The 26,195-nt window shown below is 37.3% G+C and overlaps 1 protein-coding gene across 2 annotated transcripts in view; it reads right to left on the bottom strand.

The window, feature by feature from the left end:
* Positions 1-26,195, bottom strand: part of Fcho2 (FCH and mu domain containing endocytic adaptor 2) — a 134,697-nt gene that overhangs the window by 52,616 nt on the left and 55,886 nt on the right. For both annotated transcript variants that reach the window (XM_070031331.1, XM_070031330.1), the window contains exons 9-11: positions 9,456-9,500; positions 7,101-7,173; positions 1,797-1,821 (exon numbers count right to left, since the gene is read on the bottom strand). In XM_070031331.1, coding sequence (XP_069887432.1) covers positions 1,797-1,821; positions 7,101-7,173; positions 9,456-9,500 — 143 coding nt within the window. The remainder of the gene's footprint in view (positions 1-1,796; positions 1,822-7,100; positions 7,174-9,455; positions 9,501-26,195) is intronic.

Here is a 26,195-nt window from a genome sequence, read left to right as displayed (position 1 = left end):
TTCCTATGTCCTTTCCCTATTAGCACTTAATTTTTATATTAATTTGAATGATTACTTTAAAAATAAAAACAAGTATCCCTGTGTAACATATCCTGAAAACATGCTCTACCAGTGTACTGATAACTGATTTTTTTTTGGGGGGGGGGGGGCCCGGTCTTGGGGCCTGAACTCTGGGCCTACGCGCTGTCCCTCAGCTCTTCAGCTCAAGGCTAGCACTCTACCACTTGAGCCACAGCACCACTTCCAGCTTTTTTCTTTTTGCTTATGTGGTGCTAAGGAATCGAACCCAGGGCCTCATGCATGCAAGGCAAGAGCTCTACCACTGAGCCACCTTCCCAGCCCGGTGTGGTTTTTTATTTATTTATTTATTTATTTATTTATTTATTTATTTATTTTTGTCAGTCATGGGGCTTGAACACAGGGCCTGGGCGCTGTCCCTGAGCCTCTCTGTGTTCAAGACTATAGCTCTACCACTTGAGCCACAGAGCCACTTCCCTGAAATTCTTTTAAGTTGTATTTTTTTCTAATTAGATTTTTCCATTTCTACACAGCCACATTTACCAATCTCTTCTTGCATAGATTAGAATTTCATGTTCTCTCTAGCCCTTTCCTAATTCATTATAAGTACTGGCTAAAGTTTAAAAGTAGATAACACTGATCATCAGAAAGAGTGTCAATCTGCTACTAAGACAATAAAAGCCATTTAAGGAAGTATATATAAAAGAAACGAAGTACTGAAGGATTTTATTCAACGTAGCAACCATTTAAAATAAAGGCTATAAATAATTAGACGCAAACTAAAATGCATGAGAGCTATAGTGAATGCTAAACACATTTGCTGTTTCATTAATCAGTTAATCAAGGGATCAAGAGTAAATGTTTCTTAACTCCAAAAACACTGATGATCTTAACTCCAAAGCCTACCAGAAATCTATTTGATTTTCATATAATTTTGTAAATCATAACTTTCTTTTTAAAATGCAGAACATTTAAAAGAAATATAGAAGAAAAATTCTAGTTTACTTAAGCTAAGATATATAAAACATGTTTTACAAAACATTTTTAGTTCTATATTTTGGTACATCATTTTACCCTAAAAGATCAAAATATTCCAAAGGAAATAACAGTTGTGTGATAAGAATAAGCAAAAGAGAATAACTGAAACTCCTACACTTATCAACATGGTGTCTAATGAACAGTTTGAAAATGTATCTATCAGCACATAATTTACAGATTCATAAATCTACTCTGCCACTGTACCACCAGAAGCTCCATTTAGTACCTTCTTTAATTTTATACACATTAAAAATTATATTTAATCAAGTAAATAACCTTTCTTTAAACTAAAGGCACAGAAAAATACTGACCATGATTGTTGTAATTATTTCTAACATGATAATCTCTTGACTGAAAACCCAAATTCATGAACAGGTGAGGGTGTATTTTACACAGCTGAGACTGAATCAGTAAGGGCAACACATTTTAAAATACAGCCTGCAGATCTTCTCTCTGGTGTGTTTCCCAAGCAGGTGAAAGGGGGTAGGGAAGGGAGGGGAAATATGCTGATATGGTACAATGTCAATTTTGAAAGTATAAAGTCCAGTTTTTACAGAAGTGAGAAATACTTTCTACTTAATAGGAAAGTAAAATCAAAACTGATTTTTAAAAATAATTTTAACAATAAACTTTAATATGTTTGGTATTTTTCTTTTAAAGATTGGCTAGCAACTCAAATATGCTTTTCTGTTTTAATGAAAACAGCAAATTTAAATTGTATCAAGGTTAAATCTACTTACAAGTGAATCTGCATCAGGACATTCCCTATTAAAGCAAACAAAGTATTAGAAACATTCAACTATTAGCACTGTCTGTTTAATTACATATTTTTAAAATATGAGCCAAATTATTTCAAGCAATTCTAAGGACAGTACCATAATACTTGATGAAACAAAATATAGCTTACAAATACTCTAAAAATTATTTTCAACAGCATTTTTTCTTCTATGAAAGTATTCATATCATATCAAAAGTTGTCATTACTATAAGGCTTTCAAATCTTTTTATTATTTCTTTATGAAGAAAAAAAAAGGGCTTGGCTTTAAAAAGCAAGGTCTAGCTGAGCACTGTGGCTTACACCTGTAATCCTAGCTTCTTAACAGGCTGAAATCTGAGATTCTCAATTTGAAGCAGTGTGGACAAAAACTGTAAGGCCCCATCCTCAATCAATAAAATGCCAACTGGGAGCAAGGCTCAAGGATCAGGTGGTAGAATGACAGTTGTGAACAAGAAAGCCAAGAGCCCTTAGTAGCTTCAGCATTAAAAAAAGACAAGGTCTATATTTAAAGCTGCCAGTAATCTAAATACTTAAAGCCAATTGATAACTTTATATTTGATAAATAAAAATTTTTAATTACAATTTTTTAAATACCACCCTTTCATTTGATGTACTTTTTGTAACATCATATACAGAAGTCACAACTAGTTTTTCCATATATTCTAGATGAACAGACTTCTCTTTGGAATGACTTTCTAGTATAATGCAATAGAGTTGACAAATAATATTTTATCATTTAACTGATGAACAAATTAATGCATGCACACAAACTAGTGAAAGTTATTGCTTAAAATGTAAAATAAAAACATAAAGATAAAAATTATCATAAAGTTAAAGCTACTGAGGCCATGAGAGTAAGGTTCTTATTCTTCTCAGAATTTCTTAAGAATTTCTATGTATATAATCTGAAACAAGCAGATTTAGAATGCATTTTGGACTTCAACTTGAGACAATTAATATATATATCAGAATCTTCTAGAAACAGATAATGTCAATCTACCCAAGATTAGCACAAAGCAGAAAAATTTACAAGCTGAAATTCTGTTAAAGAAAGATAGGATGGAACAATTTTTTTAAATGAAAAGCAAAGAGATGCTTTTAATTCAAGTGAAATATTCAAAAAACAGATCAAGTGCAAACCCCATGCATCCTTAGATCCACTTAAAAATCACTTTTATTTTTTAAAAAAATCACGTTTTAAAGTCAGTCTTAATGGCACAAGCCCATAATCCCAGCTATACTAGAAGATGACACCAGAGGATCACCTGAACCTAAGAGCTTCAGACTAGCCTAGACAATATAGCAAGACCCAGTTTCAAAAAAACAGTAACAGTAACAACAAAAAACCACCAGTCACTGGTGGCTCACACTGTAATCCTAACTACTTGGGAGGCAGATAGCTGGAAGATCAAAGTTATGGTCCAGTACAGGCAAAACAATTCATGAGGCTCCATCCTAACAAAAAAAGCTATGCATGTTGGCTCATCCCTGTCATGTGCTACTAAAGTATAAATAGGAGGACTGTGGTCAGGCCATATTGGACAATGATTAAGACCTTATCTTTAAAAAGAAAAAAAGGCTAGAGGTATGGATCAAGTGGTACAGCAAGCATGAAACACTGAGTTCCAACCCAGTATCATAAAAAGTCACTAAAAATTACAAATTTTAGAACTTACTTTCCTTATTGGTAAAGATTATTATGTTAAAAAAAAAATGTAAGCCAGGCACCAATGGCTCACACCTGTAATCCCAGCTACTCAAGAGACTGAGATCTGAGGACTGCAACTCAAAACTAGCCCAGGCAGGAAAGTACATGAGACTCTTATCTCCAATAAACTTCTCAGAAAAAGCTGGAAGTGGGGCTGGGAAGGTGGCTCAGTAGTAGAGTGCTTGCCTTGCATGCATGTGGCCCTGGATTTGATTCCTCAACAACACACAAACAGAAAAAGCTGGAAGTGGGGCTATGGCTCAAGTGGTAGAGTGCTAGCCTTGAGCTGAAGAGCTGAGGGACAGAGCCCACGCTCAGAGTTCAAGCCCTAGACTAGTAAGGGGTGGGGGGAGAAGCATACTTGGTGGGAATGTTCTAGAAAAGGCCAATAATAATAAATTTATTATGTCTACACTGCAGGAGTAGGGAACCTTGGCCCATAGGCCATACAAGGTCCTCATGATAATTTGGTACATGCTAGATATACATGCTTCCAGTCAGCTGCCCTCAGCTGTCTGTTTGTCTTGTTAATTTTGTAAGGCTCAAGAATGGCATTATTAGTATACCAACAGCCCTTGGTAGAATAAAGGTTTCCCATTCCTAGTCGAGAATAAAAATCAAGGAAACGTTAGGACTCTTCTACGTTTCTTTAAAAAATAAACAAAAAGGAAATCCCAAGACCCCTTAAACCTGAAATGTTCTGGGTGCAGTTCATTGTCGCTTTGAAACACAACTCCCCAGTCTTTGGTAAAGCTCTCATCTCATCTGTTTGCCTCCACAGTGTCTGCAGAAGACCTACATATGAAGACCAAGGAAGATAAACATCTGAGCAGGACCTATCTTTCAATTACAACATCTTAAAATTGGGCCTTCATGCTATGAGGAAAAAGCAAGAGAAGAATGTCTGGCATTTCTAGTGAATTCTAGCCTTGTTCCTGCTAAGAAGTTTGAAAGAAGGTGATGACAATGATGTGGTTTCTGTGTTGGCTTTCTGTTCTTATATGCTCAGTTAACAAATAATAGTTCAATACTAAGACAGGTTTGACGGTACATACATATAGTCTCAGGTATCAGGAGAAGGAGGCAAGAGGATTTTTTAATCCCAGAAATCAAAATCCTGAATAATTAAGACCCTAACTTGGAAAAAAATTAAAGAAAAATTCCAGTATCCTAATAGTACTATGATCAGATTGAAAAAAAAAAAAAAAAAATATATATATATATATATATATATATATTTTTTTTTTTTTTTTTTTTTGGGTCAGTCATGGGTCTTAAACTCAGGGCCTGAGCACTGTCCCTGAGCTTCTTTTTTGCTAAAGGCTAACACTCTACCACTTGAGCCACAGTGCCACTTCTGGCTTTTTCTGTTTATGTGGTACTAAAGATTGAACCTAGGGCTTCATGCATGTTAGGCAAGCACTCTACCACTAGGTCTTATTCCCAGCCCCAGATTGGGAAATTCTTAATGGTGAAAACTATTTCAAAAACAAGTCAAAAATAAAATAAAAATACTTAAGATAAACATTCTTTGTAATACAGTCACAAACAGATGTGACTTTATTTTAAAAATCTGCTTACTGCTGGGTGCCGGTGGCTATTCAGGAGGCTGAGATCTGAGGATCTCGGTTCAAAGCCAGCCAAGGCAAGAAAGTCCGTGAAACTCTAATCTCCAATAAACCAGAAGTGGCACTGTAGCTCAAGTGGTAGAGTGCTAGCCTTGAGCTGAAGAGCTAAGGGACAGCGCTCAGGCCCAGTGTTCAAGCTCCACGCCCGACAAAAATAAAAAATAAATAAAAATCTGCTTACGAATCAGTTGTTTAAGTTTCACTATTTCTAATATTGTAAGAAGAAATTAGGCTCCACAGCAAAATATCTCCTTCATAAATGCCCAAGGAAGGTATTTGCAAGAAAGATGATAATCATGGATATAAATTGTTCTGCACTTAGTCTTCATCTGTTAGTTAAATGTCATTTGGGCAGAAAAAAAGCAGCAAACATTTATAATCAGAAAAACTCTTGAAGAACTTGGTTAATAGTAGAAGGTAAAAATATCCAAAGCACTGATTATTCTTTAAGGCTGAAAATATAAATGCCCATCAAAGTTTTAAATCACATGGGAGTTCCACAGATTATGTTAAAGAAGAAATTTTAAAATAATTTTCAATAGTATTACAACAAATCATTCAAGACTTTTGATCAGTTGTTTCTTCTGTCTAAACAGACTGAGCAATTACTGAAAAACTCCTTTATATCTGATTTGTCTGGATTAATCATAGCTCAATGTTTCTCAACCCTACTTATATACTAGGAATCACACAGACTGCCTAAAACAAATAAAACAACTATGTGAGGTCTCATACACTGGGAGAATCTGATTTGTCTCAAATTGGTCCTAGCTATCATAGACATATTTAATACCTCCAGTAGTTCTAATAAGTAGTCAAATAGAAAATTTTGTTTTGTTAGTAAGTTCAAGTTCTTATGTACTAACTATAAATTCTTTGTACACTAGTTTGTATTTTGTTTTTTTGTTTTTTTAATTTGCCAGTCCTGGGCTTGAACTCAGACTGGGCAATGTCCCTGAGTTCTTTGTTAAGGTTAGCACTCTACCACTTGAGCCACAGTTTCACTTCTAGCTTTTTTTGATAGTTCAATGTAGATAAGCCTCACAGACTTTCCTGCCCAGGATGGCTTTGAACTGTGATCCTCAGATATCAGCCTCCTGAGTAGCTAGGATTACTGGTATGAGCTACTGGCACCTAGTTGGTTTCTTATTTTTAAAAGACAGTAAGACTCACAAATGGATTCCATATAAAAACAAGAGCTACTACAAATGATAAAACATGTTAGGTCTCCTTCCATATAATGAACCCCAATTTACCCTAGAAAGATTTTCAGCAAATAGCTGATCAGATTACAGAAACTGATAAAGTATTCTCTAAATAATGGGGGGAGGTAATTAATTAGAAGTTTCACATTTTACCTTAGGTAAGTAATACTGATAAAATTTCCGTTTTCTCTGTAGTTTAAATTTCATATAGCATTTTACAAAATGAGAGTACTTTTTTTTTTTTTTTTTTTGCTGTTCTGGGCCTCAAACTCTGGGTTTGGGTACTGTCCCTGAGCTTTTGGCACAAGTGTAGCACATGAGCCACAGTGCCACTTTTTTTATGACTAATTTCAGGTAAGAGTCTCATGGATTTTCCTGCTAGGCTGGCTTCAAACCGTGATCCTCAGATGTCAGCCTCCTGAGTAGCTAAGTGAACCACTGGAACCAGGCCAAGAATACTTTTCAAGGTCAGTTTCAAATCACTACAGTTTTCAACTGTGCTGTCTTAAGATTTTAAAGTAATTAACAAGAAAGTTTAATACCCTGAACCAAAACCAAAAGAAATGGTAAATTTATTTACTTAGAAGTCTTTCGATTCTTTTATACAGTTTAAACATAAATTCAGAGTTATTTATAAGACTTTTTTCTTTCTATATTCAAAACAAACCTTATTCTTAATCACTTGTAACAGTGAAAATGATTTAGGCAATATTTAAAATACTTACACAGATTCTGCATCTTTTTCCTTTTTTATTATTCCTGGCAAAGCGAAAGTCTTTCTTTTCCTTGGTTTTATGCCTTTAAGATAAATGTATATTGTTACAGAAACATAACCGTTCTTAACAAACATATGGAACAATGAATAATGTAGGGCAAATTTGTTCCCATTGGTGCAAAACTTGTGAAAGAAATAAAAATAAATCACTAGACTCAAGTATTTAAATCAGTCATAATCTGTTTAAACTTTTAATTATGAACTAACTGGTTGGTCTAATTGCTAATAGAACTTAGCACTTAAACTTCATTAGCTGTTTGTTTATTCTTTAAGAAGTAAGCAGTTTACTTTTACGTAACTGTAACCCCTCTATACATCAGCTTGACAATAAATTTTTTTAATTTAATTAAAAAGAAAAAAAATAAAAATAAAAATAAAATAATATTCTATGAAATGAACTCCAAGAAAAGGAAACACGTTTCATTCTTTAGTTGTCATTGCTGTATTTTTGCTTTCTTTTCCTTTTGTCTTATTTGCTTGTATTTGAGAGGGCAAGAGAGGCACATAAAAGGTGGAACAAAGATGAACAAATACAACAGTGATACTAGATACTATGTGGAAAATGAACTTATGGGTGGGTGGGAAACATAGTTCAAAAAAATTCTATTGATTGTACCTGACTCATGTAACTGTAACCCCTCTGTATATCAACTATACAAAAACAATAAAAAATTAAAATAATTAGAAAAAAAGAAGCAAGCAGTAAGAGAACTCTGATAAACTAAGTTAACACCTCATACCCCAGAGACGGATCTGTTTTAACTTCTCTTTAAAAAACAAAAAAATTTAAGTGGTGCGCTGGTGGCTCACACCTGTAATCCTAGCTAATCAGGAGACTGAGATCTGAAGGTCACGGTTCAAAGCCAGCCCAGGCAGGAAAGTCTGTGAGACTCTTATCTCCAATTAGCCGCGAGAAAACCAGAAATGGTGCTGTGGCTCAAGTGGTAGAGTGCTCACCTTGAGCTGAAGAGCTCAGAGACAGAGCCCAGGCCCAGAGTTCAGACCCCACAACTGACCAAAAAAATAAATAATTTTTGTGTGTACTGTGGTTTGAACTCAGATTCCCATACTTGCTAGTAGGCAGACACTCTCATAGCTGAGCCACGCCTCCATTCCTGGTATTTTTGCTGATTTATTTTGAGATGGGGTATTGCCTCCTGCCTATACACATGCCTAAGAACAAACCATCTACGTTAGGCTTTCTATGTAGCTAGGATGACAAGCTTGAGACTGTGCCAGTTTTTTATTGAGATGGGGTCTGTAAAACTTTTCTGCATAGCTGGCCTCTAACTATGATCCTTCCAATCCTAGCCTAAGTATTATTTTTGTCCTTAACTCACAACAAGAATTCAGGTGTTATGGAGTAATGGACTTATTATCATGCAAAGCTAGTGACCTAAGCCACACATTTGTAAATCTTATGAAGCCCAGGTCTCAAGACTATTGATTAGCCCAATAATAAACGTATATACAGTAACAAATCATTTTTACAAAGAAAAAATGAAACACTGATTCCAAGTTATTTCTATCAAAGTGAAATAATCTCATTTTGTAAGACATATAAAATATGAACAAAATAGTAGGGATCTTGGGTTTTAAGCTATAAAAAAGACACCTACTTACAAAGAAGCCAGGCTGGTTGTAGACCCTTTCTCCCGTTCTACTTAAAAACTCATTTTGAATAATGATAATACTAAAACTAATTCATAATCTCATTAATAAAGGAAATGTTATCCTTTTCAGAATAACCACTATTCATTAATATGTAATGATAAGAATTGTATTTATGACATTAGAAAATTTAAAGATGTATGTTAAAAGAGAACAATCCTTGGAAGTGGTGCTGTGGCTCAAGTGGTAGAGCGCTTGCCTTGAGCTGAAGAGCACAGGGACATGGCCCAAGCCCAGAGTTCAAGCCCCACGACCGACAAAAAAAAAAAAAGAAGCAGCAGCAGCTCAGGGACAGGCCCCAGACCCCAAGTTCACGCCCCAAGACCAGCAAAACAAAAACATAAAAAAGAGAACAATCCTCAATATATATTTAAAAACAAATGCACATTTTATTTTTGGCTGGGTATGGCTCAGCCGTAGAGCACTTATTAGCATAAGTGAGACTTTTGGTTAAATTTCCAGCACAATAAAGTATGTATTTTTATACACTAATATTTCTTTGGGCAATACATTATTAATTTAGTAAGTAACAATTAATGTCTGTAGACTTCCAAACTACAACTCCACAGTATGCTAATCAAATAGCTATCTGCTCCTCTTTGTTACCATGTGTGATGTTAACACTAGCACTTACCTTCAACAGCACTCGTAGGGTCACATTCTTCAAATTCAATAAGACCTGGAGAAAAACAAAAGGACAACCTGTAGTTGAAAATAATTATCAAATATATACAGGTTTAATCATTAGTTTTTTACATTTTTTTATTTTAAAATTGAACGACATCTTTTAAATTGTCCTGTAACATGTTCTATAATTACCTGATAATTAAAATATCTATAATTATTTAAATAATCCAAACAATGAAACAACTGATACTTGCTTATTTCCTGAAATTCACAATAATTTACTAAAAATACTTTATATGTGATACTACAGAACTAGAGACACAGATTGAGCAGTTTCTTCTTTCAAGGAGTTTGTTGCACAGTTACTGAGAAAAATGTTGACTCCTTGCTTCTGTTATGGGAAAAACTTATCCACAGTGAGTAGTATTAGAATGTAAGCCGGGTAACTACTTCTTCCTGTTCACAACTCTTACCCTAGGATACTAGGCAAATACCAAGTCTCAAGTAAATACTTGTTGAGGAATCAATTATATGCTAATTAGGTAGTAGTCCCAGGATTATAATCCAGATCTCTCTTAAATTTACTAGAAGGTTAAAGAATATGAACTGTAATTTGTAAGCAATGGGAAGAGTTTTAATGTGACAAAGGTTTCTCATATAAACATATACCTCAGGCAAAGTGGTATTATAGAAAAATAATTTTTTACTAAAATGAGAGACAGGTTGTAGAAAGGAGATTATAAAGTAGAAATCAGTTACAAATTACCAAAATAGCCCTAAAATAATAAAACTGTAGAGACCCCAGCTAGTTTGTGAAATATTTATAAATTTATTATTATATGTAATTTGTACAGCCTTCTCTTTTTTTTTTTTTTTTTTTGTCAGTTGTGGGGTTTGGGACTTAAACTCAGGTCTTGGGCATTGTCCCTGAGCTCTTTTGCTTAAGGCTAGTGCTCTACCACCACTGTGAGCCACACAGTCCCATTTCCGTTTTGGAGGGCGCTTTTTTTGATTGGTCAAGGGGCTTGAACTCTGGGCCTGCACACTATCCCTCAGCTATTCAGCTCAAGGCTAGTGCTCTACCATTTGAGCCACAGCACCACTTCCAGTTTTCTGAGTAGTTTATTGGAGATAAGAGTCTCAGCCTTTCCTGCCTGGGCTGGCTTTTTTTTTCTTTTTTTCACTTAAAAAAATTTTTTTTAATTGTGAAAATACTGTACAGAGGGGTTACAATTACTTGAGCAAGATAATGAACACATTTCTTATCAAGCATTGTTGACTCCTCCTTTGTTTCCCTTCCCATCCCTTCCCATCTCCCCCCACCCCCCCCAAGCCAAAGTTGTAAAGTTCATTTTTGGGCATAACGTCTTGTACATCTCATTGTTGCAATTAGTCCACTTGTAACCCTATTTAAACCATTTGTTTTTTCCCTTCCCCTCCACAAATTATATCAACATCAAATACAGTGAAAACAGGGTTTATACTGTGGGGAAGGGACATACAAAGCAACAAAGAAATCATATAGCGCCTTATAAATATGTTAGAAACCATAGCAAGAAAGAAAAAACATGTGAGTCCTTATCTTGGGGTTCATTTCGCCTAACATCAGATGCCCCTCAGTAGATGAATGGATCAAGAAAATGTGGTAGGGGAGAGGGGGGGAGTATGGGAAGGGATGGGAAGGGGAAACAAAGAGGCAGCAACACTGCTTGATAAGAAATGTACTCGTTATCTTGCCCATGTAATTTTAACTTCTCTGTGTGGTATTCTCACAATAAAAATAAAAGAAATGTGGTAAATATACACATGGAATTCTATGCCTCCATCAGAAAGAATGACATTGCCCCATTTGTTAGGAAATGGAAAGACTTGGAAAAAATTATATTAAGTGAAGTAAGCCAGGCCCAAAGAAACATAGGTCCCATGCTTCCCCTTATTTGCAATAACTAGTATATGTCTGAGACAAGCTGCCTGGGCTGGCTTTGAACCTCAATCCTCAGATCTCAGCCTCCTGAGTAGCTAGGATTACAGGCATGAGCCACTGGCATCCCACCCCATTTCCAGTTTTTGAGTGCACAATCTACATTTTTAAGAACTTTAAAAATAGACTGAAGAGAAGATGTAACAGAGGATTTCCCTACTAGCTCTTTTGATCCTTAGATCTATTTGCAAACTGATTGCATCAGTTCTTACACCGATGGCTCACATCTGTTCATTCTGATTGGCCCCAAGACCAGCAAAAAAAAGAAGAAAAAGAAAAGAAAATCACTCAGTAAAAATAAATATTTCTCTTCAGGGAGAAAAGATCTATAAGTATTGGCTAAATGTCCTTCTCCCTTACTCTAAGATATACTTCTGATTGGTCCTAGTTTCTGTTCAAGTCAAATAAATTTACACCGGGGGCATGGCTTAAGTGGTAAAATACCTGCTAGATAAGCATAAAGCCCTGAATTCAAAATCTAGTACTGCCCCCCCCAAAGATAGATTTACATTTGATGCTAAGTAGAACAAATAATAATGTAATAAAAAGGATTTGTTAAATAAAATCCAAATCAATTAATACCTTCCTTTCTATGTTATTGTTCTGTAACATAACAGTTGTATTCAAAAGCTTTTTTCTTTTTTGTCAGTCATGAGGCTTAACTCAGGGCCGGGGTTGTCCCTGAGTTTCTTTGTTCAAGGCTAGCACTCAACCACTTTGAGTCCCAACTTCACTTTTGGCTTTTTAGGCAGTTAATTGGAGATAAAAGTCTCACAGACTTTCATACCTGGACTGGCTTTGAACCACGATTCTCAGATCTCAGCCTCCTAAGTATCTAGGATCATAAGTATGAGCCCCAGGCAGCCAGCTACTCAAACTTTTAAACTAACAGTATCTCATTATGTATTATTATTATTGGCTTTTCTAAGTTCTAGGCAATATAACTATCTGTCAAATATATCTGAGACAGAGTTCATCCAAAAAGAGCAATTAAAAATGTGGTTAGTCAAATATTCTCTTGCTGGGTTAACTGTTGGCTCATGTGTAATCCTAGCTACTCAGGAGTCTGAGATTCTGAGGATCATGGGCTGAAGCAAGTCCTGGCAGACAAAACCATGAGACTCCACCTCAAAAAGTAAGAACTGAAGGCATAGCTCCAGTGGTAAAGTGCCAGAATAAGCAGAAAAAGCTAAATAGTAACTCAAGACCCAAGTTTACATCCTAGTACTTGCAATTAAAAACAAAACAAAATAAATCTCTAAAAGGCTTACAGCCTAGCATAATAAAAGCCCTGTTTTTAATCCACAGCACATTAAAAAAAGGAAAAAAATCTCCTAATCTGCACCCATAACTATAAGAATCAATTGGGCATGGGCTTATTCTAGAGAGAAAGATAATGGTAAAAAAAATATCAATACAAACAAATTGAATTATTTACAAATATTTTAACTAGAGGGAATCAGGGAAAAACATGCAACAGCGGAACGCATCAGCTGCACTGGACATTGACCAAAATGAACTAAGCAACTCAATGGCAGCGATGGGAGGGAGGAAACAAGTAGGAAAGAGGGAACAGCTGATGCTATGCAAAACAAAAGAAATGTACATATCACCCAATGTGGAAGAAATAACTGTATTGAAAAGCTCATAGAATTCATAAATGTTGTAGACCATGATAGACAATTTGCCCCATGAAAGTTAGAATGTGTTTGTGACTTTAACTAAGCATCACTATCCCACAATACTGTGAAGTTTGGGAAATTATATAACCACTTAATCACAATAAAAATTTTGAAAAAAATATACCCAAATATACACTTATCATCTCATCAAACATGGAATACATAGAAAATTATCTTTTAAGATCTTTGGATGAGGGGGCTGGGAAGGTGGCTCAGTGGTAGAGCGCTTGCCTTGCATGCATGAGGCCCTGGGTTCGATTCCTCAGACCATATAAGCAAAAAGAAAAAAAAAGCTGGAAGTGGTGCTGTAGCTCAAATGGTAGAGCGCTGCCTTGAGCTGAAGCGCTGAGGGACAGAGCCCAGGCCCAGAGTTCAGGCCCCACGACCGGACACCCCCCACGCCCCCAAAAAAAGATATTTGGATGAGCTGGGCACCGGTGGCTCATGCCTGTAATCCTAACTACTCAGGAGGGTGAAATCTGAGGATCACAGTTCAAAGCCAGCCTGAGATCCTTATCTCCAATTAACCAACAGAAAACGAAGTTGCACTGTGGCTCGAGTGGTAGAGTGCTAGCCTTGAGCTGAAGAGCTTAGCGACAGGGTCCAGGCCCAGAATTCAAGTCCCAAGACTGACCGCCCCCCCCCCAAAAAAAGATCTTTGGATGATTACATATATGTGAAAATAGTAAGGTCATCTCTCAACTATAAAATTAATCCCCTTACAATGGAGGGGGTAACAATGCTCAACAGGAAGTGTACTCATTACCTTGCTCATGTAACTGTAACCCTCTGTATAGTATCTTTACAATAAAAAATTTTAAAAAAATTGTTTTGAAAAAAAAAATCAATCCCCTTAAATAAAATTCAACTTTTTCCTTCACAAACCTTTTCACTACAAATATATTCCTTGATTATTTCCCTCATCTTTTTAAACATCTTAAAATCTATCTGAAATAGCAAAGTGCCCAAGGAAAATATTCAAAATAACAAACATTTCTGAAATATAAAAATGTCAAATTTTCCAAATTCAAGTCAATTAAAACATGTAAAAATGTCTGAGAACAATCCATGTAAACATTTCTATTAAGGACAGAAATACAACAGCTCTCAGTACAATGAAACTAAGTAAGTTCTTCTTTAAAAATTAAATCATGTACAAAAAGATTTCTTTCTTCAGACAGCACATATTCCATATGCTCCTTCACATGGCAGGGCTTTGCGTGCCTGGCTCAGTGCCAGCTGACAGCTCAGCTGGATAGCAATGCAGTCTGACCACCCCCCTCTTGTAGTAAGTCACTTCTCAACTGTTTCACAAGATGAAAGATGATTTAGCATCTCCCTCAAGTGCAGTCCTGCTCATCATTATGCTATTTAATCATAAGACAAGTTATTTTTTTGACAATACTAAAGCCAGAGTGAGAATCTTTTTTTTTTTTTTTTTTGTCGGTCATGGGGCTTGAACTCCAGGCCTGGGCGCTGTCCCTCAGCTCTTCAGCTCAAGGCGAGCGCTCTACCACTTGCTACAGCGCCACTTCCGGTTTTCTGGTGGTTTATTGGAGATAGGAGTCTCATGGTCTCTCCCGCCCGGGCTGGCTTTGAACCGCGATCCTCAGATCTCAGCCTCCTGAGTAGCTAGGATTACAGGCGTGAGCCACCAGCGCCCGGCTGGAGTGAGAATCTTAATAAACAGTTTACTATAACTGGAATTTCAACTGTTTTAGACCCAATTAGTTCTGTTATCAATACATGTGACTGCACTTAAGATTTTATGGCGGGTCAAAAGGGCAATTTAGTTTATACAAAAGTAAATAAAATTATCACAAATATTCACATATGTCATTATAAGTTCACACACATACGCAAGACCATTCTGAGATATCAACAATTCAAAGCAAAAACAATTCTCAAATATTCTTAAATCATTAGGTAGAAATAAATTATTGCTATTTTTTAAAAGCCATCAACAGGATGTTACATGACTCAAGTAGTAGAGTGCCAAATAAGCAAACACAAGGCCCTGAATTCAAATAAACAAACAAACAAATAAATAAATTTTAAAAGTCATTAACCAGACAAGTGAGGGTGGCACATGCCTATAATTCTAGCTACTCAGGAAGCTAAGATCTGAGGGATTGAGGTGCAAAGCTACTCTGAGCAAAAAAGTTTGAGTGACATCATTTCCAAAATAACCAGCAAAAAGCCATGCTCAGGGCATAACTCAAGTGGTAGAGTACTAGCCAATTTAGAAAAAGCTGGGCAAAAGTGTGAGGCTCTGAGTTCCAGCCTCTGTATAGACACAAAACAAAAACCTCAAATATGAGTCTTTTTAACTCCCATTTCCTGTGTGAGGTACAGAAAATGTTTTGTTTAATTTAATTTTATTGTAAAGGTGATGTATAGAGAGGTTACAGGTAACAAGTACATTTCTTTTTTAACAGTGTCACCTCGTCCCTCCTTTTCTCCTAATTTTTCCCCTCCTGAACCCCTCTCACCAATTTGTATAATTTATCTTCAACATAGTATCTAATGAGTATCACTGCTGAATCAGCTCACCCTTTGTCCCACTATTTCTGTGCTTATCCTTGCCCCCCCAAAACAGATAAAATTTATATATAAAAGATAAAAAGTACAGAAATCAAAAACAGCAACAAAACATGAAAAACAAAAAACAAAACAAAATAATCACAAACAGTAAAATAAAAAACCTCTTGTTTCCATTTCTTGAAGTTCATTTAGATAAACATCATTTTATATGGTCATATGCAAATAGCTATTCAGCCTTTGTAATCCTCTCCAAGGAATATCACTTGTGTGAATGTTTGGAATCCTGTGTAATTTATCATGTCCAAGTGTAATTTTTTGTCTTTTACCATTCACTGTATTTACTTGTAGATTTATAGACACACTCACATGCTGGCAGGGATATGGCCAAAGGGAACACTACTATGCTGTTTGGTAGTGGGAATATAAACAATTCAACCACTCTGGAAATTAGTGTAGAGGTTTCTCAAAACACTAAACATAGAGCTTCCCTAAGAACCAGCAATTTCACTCTTGGGCATTTATCTAATTAACCACAAACCAGGCCACACTAAAGTCACCAGCACAACCATGTTCACTGCAGCATATTTTTACCATAGCCAAGATATGGAATCAACCCAGATGCCCCTCAGTGGATGAATGGATCAAGAAAATGTGGTATATATACACAACAGAATTCTATAATTCCATCAGAAAGAATATTTCACATTTGTAAGGAAATGAAAAGACTTGGAAAAAAATTATAGTTAAGTGAAGTAAGCCAGACCCAAAGAAGCATAAGGTCCATCGTTTCCCTCATTTGTAGTAATTAGAAAATGTTTTCCCCCCATTTCTCCCTACTTTAACCCTGTTACACTAAAATAAATCCTTGTTAAACCTTTCACCTACTTTTTGTGAGAGCACAAAATTCTTTTCATATGTAGATCTCAAAAAAGCTGAGACTTTTTATGGAAACTGGGAAGCTGAGGAAAGCCCTCGTTCATTAGCTAGCGACATAACCCGAACAGTCACTTTGCAATCACTTTGTGTTCTAGGAAAGATAGGACAAACCAATAATATTTTTACAAGACTAAAACTATTCCTAAGGAACAGCAGAACCTTCCCTCCCATCATCTGATGGGAACCAGAATACTCTTCTCAAGTGAGGATAGCAATAACAACTTCAGTGATAAAACCAAAACGGAGATGATGGTCAGCCAGGTTACACCTCTCTGTAACCACATACCTTTGCCTCCTGGCCCTACTTCTTCCTTTACTTAAACCTAATAGTCATAGCTGAAGATTAAACTAAAGTGTCATCTTCCCATGGCATGCCTTTGCTACATACTCTTTCTCTCCTGAATTTCTTTCCTAATAAAACTTTCCTATTACTTTTACAAAAAAAAACAAAAACAAAAAAGTAGCTGGGTACTAGTGTAAGCCACTTATAATGCCAGTTACTCAGGGGGCTGAGATCTGAAGATCATGGTTCAAAGCCAGACACAGCAGGAATGAGTCATGAAATTCTTATCTCCAACAAACTACCAAAAATCTAAAGAAGAGCTGTGGCTCAAATGGTAGATTCCTAGACTTGAGCAAAAAACCTCAAGGACAGCTCCCAGGCCGAGTTCAAGTTTCAGGACTGGCACAAAAAAAAAGTTTTAAACTAACAATGAACAACCCCAGTATGTCTGGACTCTTCAACTCAGGTGTATTTCTGTACATACTTAACTAAAATATGTAGCTAGTGTTACAACAATTCAGTAAGCAATGAATAATCAGCCAGACACTGGAGGCTCACACCCATAGTAATCCTAGCAACTCAGGAGGCTGATATCTGAGGATTGAGGTTCTAAGCCAGCCCTGGGCAGGAAAGTCTGTAAGACTCTTATCTCCAATTAACTACCACAAAAAGCTGGAAATGGAGTTATGACTCAAGTAGTAGAGCACTCGCTCTGAGCACAAAAGTTCAAGGACAGTGTCCAGGCCCTGAGTTCAAGCCCCAGGACTGGCACAAAAAGAAAAAAAAAAGGAAAAAGAAAAGAATAATCTTTTCTACAAAAGGTACATGGACAACTGCATATTTACATGCAAAAGATTGAAATTGTATGCTTACTTCATATCATGTGAAAAATGACTTGAAATTGTTTTTAAAAAGCCCTAAAAGAAAAACATTGGTAAATCTCTATGTTCTTCAACTTGGCAATGCTTTCTTCTACTATTTATTTATTTTATCATATTTATTTTGCTAGTACCAGAGCTTAAACCAAGAACTCCATGCTTAGGAGGACTACTCATGGATGGCATTTTACCATTTGAATCTCACCTTCAGCTGGCTTTTTGCTGATATTATTAGAGATGAAGTTTTGTGTACTGTTTTCTGTCTGAGCTAGCTTTGAACTTCAATTTTCCAGGTCTTAGCCACCTGAGTAGCTAGTGTTATGAACCAACATTGCTCAGCTTGGCAATAGTTTCTTTTACGTGATTGTGAAAGTACAACCAATAATAATAACAACAAAAGACACTTATTCATCAAAAACACTATCCAGAAAGACAATCCATATAATGTAAAAAATATAATGTAAAAAAAACCCCACAAATTATAAGGATCTACTATACAGAAAAAATTCTTAGAATGCAACAACAAAAAGACAACACAATTTGTAATGGGCAAGCTGGGTTCAGTGGCATACACCCAGCTACTAAGAAAGTGTAAGCTGGAGGACCACTTGAACACAGGAATTTAAGACCATTCTGAGCAACATAGAGCAATCTTACCTTCTAAGAAAAGCAAAGGAAAGTGGAAAAGGGAAGGGAAGGGGAGAGGAGGGGAGGGGAGGGGAAAGGGAAAAGGGAAAAGGGAAAAGGGAAAGGGGAAAGGGGAAAGGGAAAAGGGAAAAGGGAAAAGGGAAAAGGGAAAAGGGAAAAGGGAAAGGGAAAGGGAAAGGGGAAGGGAAGGGAAGGGAAGGGAAGGGAAGGGAAGGGAAGGGAAGGGAAGGGAAGGGAAGGGAAAAGGGAAAGGGAAAAGGGAAAAGGGAAAAGGGAAAGGGAAAGGGAAAAGGAAAGGGAAAAGGAAAAGGAAAGGGAAAAGGAAAGGGAAAGGAAGGAGAGGAAAGGGAAGGGAAGGGAAGGGGTAAAAGGAAAGGACAAATAACTCAAGAAAGTATCTTAAAGATATGCAAACATCCCACAAGCACATGAGATTTCAAGCATAATCACTGGAAATGAAAATGAAAACCGCAACAGTATACTACTTATACCCACTAAAAAGAATTATAATTTTAAAAACAGGTTGGTAAGTATTTGGAGAAACTGGAAAACTGTTGGTAAGAATGTAAAGAACAACAGTTGCTACAAAAAAATAGTATGAGGAAACAAAGGAGGAGGCAACAATGGTTGATAAGAAATGTACTCACTATCTTGATCATGTAATTGTAACCCCTCTGTATGGTATTTCCACACACAAAAAAAAAGTCAGTGAGTTCCTCAGGCCCCAAACAGAATTATCCTATGACCCAGTATTTACATTCCTAAATACACATTCCTAAATACACACCAAAAAGATCTAAAACAGACATCCTAACAAAAAGTTGTCTAGGCCGGGCGCTGGTGGCTCACGCCTGTAATCCTAGCTACTCAGGAGGCTGAGATCTGAGGATCGCGGTTCAAAGCCAGCCTGGGCAGGAGAGACCGTGAGACTCCTATCTCCAATAAACCACCAGAAAACCGGAAGTGGCGCTGCAGCTCAAGTGGTAGAGTGCTCGCCTTGAGCTGAAGAGCTGAGGGACAGCGCCCAGGCCCAGAGTTCAAGCCCCACGACCAACAAAAAAAAAAAGTTGTCTATGACTGTTCATGGCAGCACTATCTACAAGAGCCAAAAGGTGGATTCCCAAATGCTCATCAACAGATGAATAGGTATACAAAATGTGGCTTTTCTATTCAATGGAATATTATTCAACTATAAAAATGAATTAAATACTAATATGTGCTACCACACAGATGAATCTTGAAAATATTATGCTAAGTGAGAGAAGCTATGCTGGGTGGGTTGCTCTACTCAGTCTATTAGCATTAGATCATTCCTTTTTATTTAGTCACATTTCTACATGTTGAATCCATGCTTCAATCACATTTATGTAATCAAGTCTCCTTAAGAACCATAGTTACAGGACTCAGAAAATTTCTGGACATGTGAGCAACATGGGAAATGTATGCTGAATATGCATATCCTAACCACCATTCTCTCTTGCTTCTTATTGGGGATCAAGCAGGAGATACTTGAAAGAAGATTATGCTGTAGTCACTATAATCTCTTTTCTCCAGAAAATGTTCCCGTCTCAACAAGTGCTTAGTGTGCAGCCATATTTACACTGCAGGACCTATCCAGAATTGGTCAGACTGAAAGATAACTTTGACCAAAGTTGGACCAATCATATTCTTTCTGCAAGCAATTTGGAAAGGGACAAAACAAACTGGCTTCATTCTGAGTTATGACTGCAATTATGAAATAAGTATTTTTAAAATAATAATGAAATAAAACCAACGTTATTACTGGGACAACCTCATATCAGCATGTGCTTAATAAAAGAATTTTAAAAATTTGCAAAGAAAATAATTTAGCAGTAGAAACAGACAGAATGTAAGAAAAGTGATACCTCATTTTCCTACTACTGCTATGGGTTTCTTTCTGAAGCCTGGCTATATTCCTGAACTTGGATCCTTGGAATATTTCAGTTTCTTTCCAATAAATTTCCTTTTAAATTCTAACTGGCTTAAGTCCTCTTTTATATGGCAAAAAGAACTAAACCCTTTTTCTTGCTAGGTTCAGTGCCTATGGTTTCAGCACTTAAGAAGCTACAGCAGGAAAACTGGAGCCCACGCAACACGGAGAAAATTTCAACTCAAAAAACAAACAAACAGAGCTGGAAAGGTGGCTCAGTGGTAGAGCGCTTGCCTTGCATGCATGAGGCCCTGGGTTCGATTCCTCAGCACCACATAAGCAAAAAGAAAAAAGCCAGAAGTGGTGCTGTGGCTCAAGTGGTAGAGCACTAGCCTTGAGCTGAAGAGCTGAGGGACAGCACACAGGCCCAGAGTTCAGGCCCCATGACCGGACCCAAAAAAAAAAACAAAAACAAAAACAATAACAACTTAATTTGTCTTACTTCTAATGTGGAACCAAAATGCTTATGCATTTATTAACATTTTAATGTCTGGCTCAAATTAATGACTCAAGGTTCCCTTGAACAAAGCCAACCAATAACAGCACTTGTGTGTATGTGTATGTGCACTTACTGGGTCGTGAACTCAGGACCTGGGGGCTGTCCCTTAGCTTTCTCACTTAAGGCTGGAAACATTACCATTTGGAACTACAGCTCCACGTCTGGCTTTTTGGAGGTTAATTGGAGATAAGAGTCTCGCAGACTTTCCTGCCCACGTTTCCTATCTGTGATCCTCAGATGACAGCCTCCTGAGGAGCTAAGATTATGGAGTGAACCACCAGTGCCTAGTTTCATTATTTTTTTAAAGACAGGGTCTCACTGTTTAGCCCACGCTGGTCTTAAACTCTGTATTCTCTTGAATGCTGGATTACAGGTCTGGGCTACCATACCAAAAATCACTCACTCCCAGCCAGGAGTCAGTGGCTCACACTTGTCATCCTAGCTACTGAGGAGACTAAGATTTGAAGATTGTTGTTCAAAGCCACACCAGGCACAAAAGTCCCCATAAGACACTTATCTACAATCAACCAGTAGAGTTTTGGTCTGAGAGCTAGCCTTGAACTCAGGGCCTATGCTCTTCCCCGCCCCTCAAAACAACAAAAAACAAACCACTCACTCCCTATTTCACAATTTTGAATTATCATTCTGAGAATCAATTGCTATTTACATAAGTGTAGGTTAGTTCAGAAATTGAATTTCAAAAACTTTTTTTTTTTTTTTGGTCAGTTGTGGGTCTTGAACGTTGGGCCTAAGCGCTGTCCCTCAGCTCTTCAGCTCAAGGCTAGTGCTCTACCACTTGAGCTACAGTGCCACTTCCATATTTCTGGTGGTTTATGTGAGATAAGAGTTTCTCGGACTTTCCTGCTTGGGCTGGCTTTGAACCGCAATCCTCAGATCTCAGCCTCCTGAGTAGCTAGGAATACAGGCATGAGCCACAGGCGCCCGGCTCAAAAACTAGCAGCAAAAATCTCTTGACAAAAAGCTCTGTCAGGAGCCATACAGTTCCAATATATCATACCATATGCTCCTATGCTCTACAAAAAATGTATTCTCGGCTGGGTTCAATTCCTCAGTACCACATAAGCAAAATATTTTAAAAAACAAACAAAAACACACACTAAGCCAAGAAAAGTACTCTCTGTCACATGGGTAGGTAAACTTAGTCTATAAAACACAGCATTTCAGGTTTTGTGGGTCTGTCACAACTATTCAACTCTGCTACTGTGGTACAGAAGCAACCATAAACAATAAACAATAAAACTATAGACACCAAAATTCCGAAGATCATGAACTTCTCCTGTGTCACAAAATATTACTCTTTTGATTTTTTTCCCCCAACCATCAAAGTGTAAACCCTATCCTTTGCGTGTAGGCCCCACAAACATAGCCTAAATCAGGACTCTGCCCTAGAGTGGCTGGGACACAAAGGTGAGATATACAGAGCTGAGGGCTTGTTTTAGATTTGGGATTTGGGGTCCTGAGCATTAAACCTAGGGCTACAAATTCTAGGCAATTCAGAATGGAGCTTTTTGATGTTCCTTTCTTCATGGATTCTCCTCGTTTACTCTGCTATTGGTACTAATTACAGTATTCTCTTCTCTGGTCATCATCCTTTCATCTTTATTTTTTCTGGTAATTTAACCATTATCTAATAGAAAAAAAAATAAGCACACTATATCTTGTGTGGTTAGGGAGTCTTTGCCTTTACTTATCCCCCTCCTATTTCTCTTCTTAACTATACTTAAAATTTGCTTTCATTTTTCTGTATTTGTTCCTCTAATTTCAAAATGAATGTTTTAAATTCTGAATGGGGAAAACAGGGAGCTCTATGGGTTTAGCACAATATCAAATCCTCAAGAGCTCTAGAAAGATGATTATATCTACTTAAAATTATTTGCTCTATCCCCTAATACAATAATATACCTAATACAAAAGCTAAAATAGCCTCAAATATCAAAGCTAGTACATTAATCTCACTGAGAAAATCTGACAACAGAAATCACATTTTTCCTATTTTTCTGTGGGTCATTATTTTTATACCCACTCTTCTCAGGCTTCCCTGTCTTCTGTTTTTCTTGATGGTAGTGAGGTTTGAACTCAGGCCCTCATGTTTGCTAGGCAGGTGCTCTACAACTTGAGCCAAGTCCTCAGTCCTTCTTTAGTTTCCCAACCCACCCCCAAGATACAGCCTAGGATTAGCCTTTGACTTTGATATTCCTACCTACACCTCCAAGTAACTGAACCATAGGCACATGCCATAATACCCCTCTTGTTCTCTGAGAGATGGAAGTCAAGACTAATGTTTTACCTAGGTTAGCCTCAAACTGTAATCCTTCCAATCTCTACTCCCATTGTCGCTGGGATTATAGGCCCACTCCTATCTTCAATTTTAGAGATCTGTTTCTTTAAAGTTTCTAGAAGGGCTAAGAAGGTGGTTCAGTGATAGAGTGCTTGCGTTGCATGCATGAGGCCCTGTTTGATTCCTCAGCACCATATAAGCAAAAAAAGCCTGAAGTGGTGCTATGGCTCAAGTGGTAGAGCGCTAGCCTTGAGCTGAAGAGCTGAGGGACAGCACTCAGGCCTAGAGTTCAGGCCCAACAACGGACGAAAAAAAAAGTTTCTAGAAGTCTTCGAATGGAAGCTATGAGCCTATTTTGCCATATAATGAAAATACCGATAAGCTCTTCAACAAAATCTTTATTTAGATATAAAACACACTGGCCACCAAATTTTTTATTTTCTTTAAATTACTTGTCCTTTTCTTTGAGTGGAAACCTGTTTTATTGGTTTGTTTGTTTGTTTGTTTTCCGGTAGTGGGGCTTGAACTCTGGGCCTAGCCACTGTTCCTCAGCTCTTCAGCTCAAGGCTAGAGCTCTACCACTTGAGCCACACTTCCAGTTTTCTGGTGGTTTACTGGAGATCAGAGTCTCATGGACTTTCCTGCCTGGGCTGGCTTTGAACCATGATCCTCAGATCTCAGCCTCCTGAGTAGCTAGGATTACAGGCGTGAGTCACCAGTGCTGGGCTGGAAACACATAGTAACTAGTATTACTAGGATAATGTCCCAGAATATAAAAAGATACCTAAAATTAGAAAACACCTGTTTCTTCAAGACTGGCCACAGGTACTTTGGTATTCAAAGTATCCATTTCCAGTGATTCAAATTCCAGAGGAGGGGCTGAAAAGGTGGCTTAGTGGTAGAGCGCTTGCCTTGCATGCATGAGGCCCTGGGTTCGATTCCTCAGCACCACATAAGCAGAAAAAAAAAAGCCAGAAGTGACGCTGTGGCTCAAGTGGTAGAGTGCTAGCCTTGAGCTGAAAAGCTGAGGGACAACGACCAGGCCAGAGTTCAGGCCCCACGACCGGACCCCCCAAAAAAATAAATAAATAACAAATTCCAGAGGAACTAGGCAATATTTCATTTAAGCAATTAAAAAAAAAATGCCATGACTTACCATACTATTTCAGTGAGTGAGGAAAGTCTCAATGCTCTGAAAGTATTTGATTTACACAAGAGCTGAAGAAATAAACTGAGAGATAATACCTTGTAGCAGACTAAAGATTAAATGGAGTTGCTTTTTAGCACCAGAGACATAGTTAACTTTTTATATGCATTTAAGAAAAAAAAACAAAACACAAAAAACCCAAGGCTCCTGTTTTGTGATTAAAACAAGACTGTTCTGCTTTTAAAAGAAACTCATCCACCAGGGGGAGCCCTTACAAAACAACAGAAATAAATGTTGATAGAAATCAATAGTATAAAACAGTAGATTATAATTCAGCATAAATAACAAATCCTTTAAGTACATGAACTCCATTTAATCACATACAAAACCTGTAGTATGGTACTGCTCTTAAAAACACCACATTTCTGTCACTGTAAATTGGAATCCTTTGTTCAGGTATAAATAAACTAAGCAAATACTTAAAAGGCAGTAACTTAACCTTCCACTCTAATCCACACCACATCCTTTCATTAAAAAGTTATTTGAGGGGCTGGGAAGGTGGCTCAGTGGTAGAGTGCTTGACTTGCATGCATGAGGCCCGGGGTTCAATTCCTCAGCACCACATAAGCAGAAAAAGCCAGAAGTGGGGCTGACACTCAAGTGGTAGAGCGCTAGCCTTGAGCTGAAGAGCTGAGGGACAGCACCCAGGCCCGGAGTTCAGGCCCCATGACCGATCAAAAATAAATAAATAAATAAAAAGTTACTTGTAAGACCACTTTTTTTAAAGCAAGTCACCTATATATATGACATCAACAGCAAACCTGAAACAGCTCATTTCTACCTTCTCATCTCCTACCATTCAGTTATAGGAATTTTCTATATATTTTATATGTCTTCAAACCAATAAACTTAAAATTATAAAGAAACAATAGCTATTAATCAGGAAATGCCACTCTTTTTTTTTTTTTTTTTTTTTTGGGTCCGGTTGTGGGGCCTGAACTCTGGGCCTGGGCGCTGTCCCTCAGCTCTTCAGCTCAAGGCTAGCGCTCTACCACTTGAGCCACAGCGCCACTTCCGGCTTTTTTTTTGCTTATGTGGTACTGAGGAATCGAACCCAGGGCCTCATGCATGCAAGGCAAGCACTCTACCACTGGGCCACCTTCCCAGCCCCTGCCACTCATTTTTATAAAATGATATTTATTGAATTCTTAATAATGTTACAACATTATCTCCATGTAAACCTCACAATTCTATGAGGTAAGTACTAGTATTATCCCTACTTTACAGGTAAAGGCACAGAGACGTAAGGTCTTATACAAGGGCTAAGAAGTTATTTTCCCTGAAAAACACTAACTCCTTACTTAAGCCCATAAATTAGCTTAAAACAGGGTAAAAATTAGGTATTCCAGCCTCTTTTTTATATCTATGTTCTTTGCCCTGCAATCACTCCCAGCCATCTTGGAATCCAGGAAAGATTAGCTATTGCCAACTGTCAATGGATTGTTTATCTAACCCAAGCTGCTGCTGTGAAGTGAAAAAGCTGTAACAACTCCCTTGAACCCCTCCCAACAAAGAATGGAAGTGACCATCAAAAAAACACCCATGACTGGAACCGTTTATGCATTCTTCTCACTCTCAGCCCCAATTCCCTCTGTTTATTTTAAAGAAATTGTATGCTTTGAGAAGATAGCTGAAGATGGATGAAGTCTGATCTCCTTGTGCCATGTGATACATAATAAACCTCCTTTTTCTACCCTTTACCATGTCTCTATTTGGGACAGTGGCCAGATCTGTCATGTGAAACATCTGGAGTTTGGACCTGGAACCTAAACTGTTTTCAGAAAACTTTGTTTTCACTTTTGGTGAAGAGCAGAGTATAAATTACTGCCCTAAAGCCAG

The sequence above is a fragment of the Dipodomys merriami genome, unplaced genomic scaffold, assembly GCF_024711535.1.
Source record: "Dipodomys merriami isolate MVZ:Mamm:240054 unplaced genomic scaffold, mDipMer1.0.p SCAF_20, whole genome shotgun sequence".
In the NCBI taxonomy this organism is placed as follows: Eukaryota; Metazoa; Chordata; class Mammalia; order Rodentia; family Heteromyidae; genus Dipodomys; species Dipodomys merriami.
The sequence above is the reverse complement of the archived record's forward strand: the minus strand, read 5'-3'. Positions and strand labels throughout refer to the sequence as shown.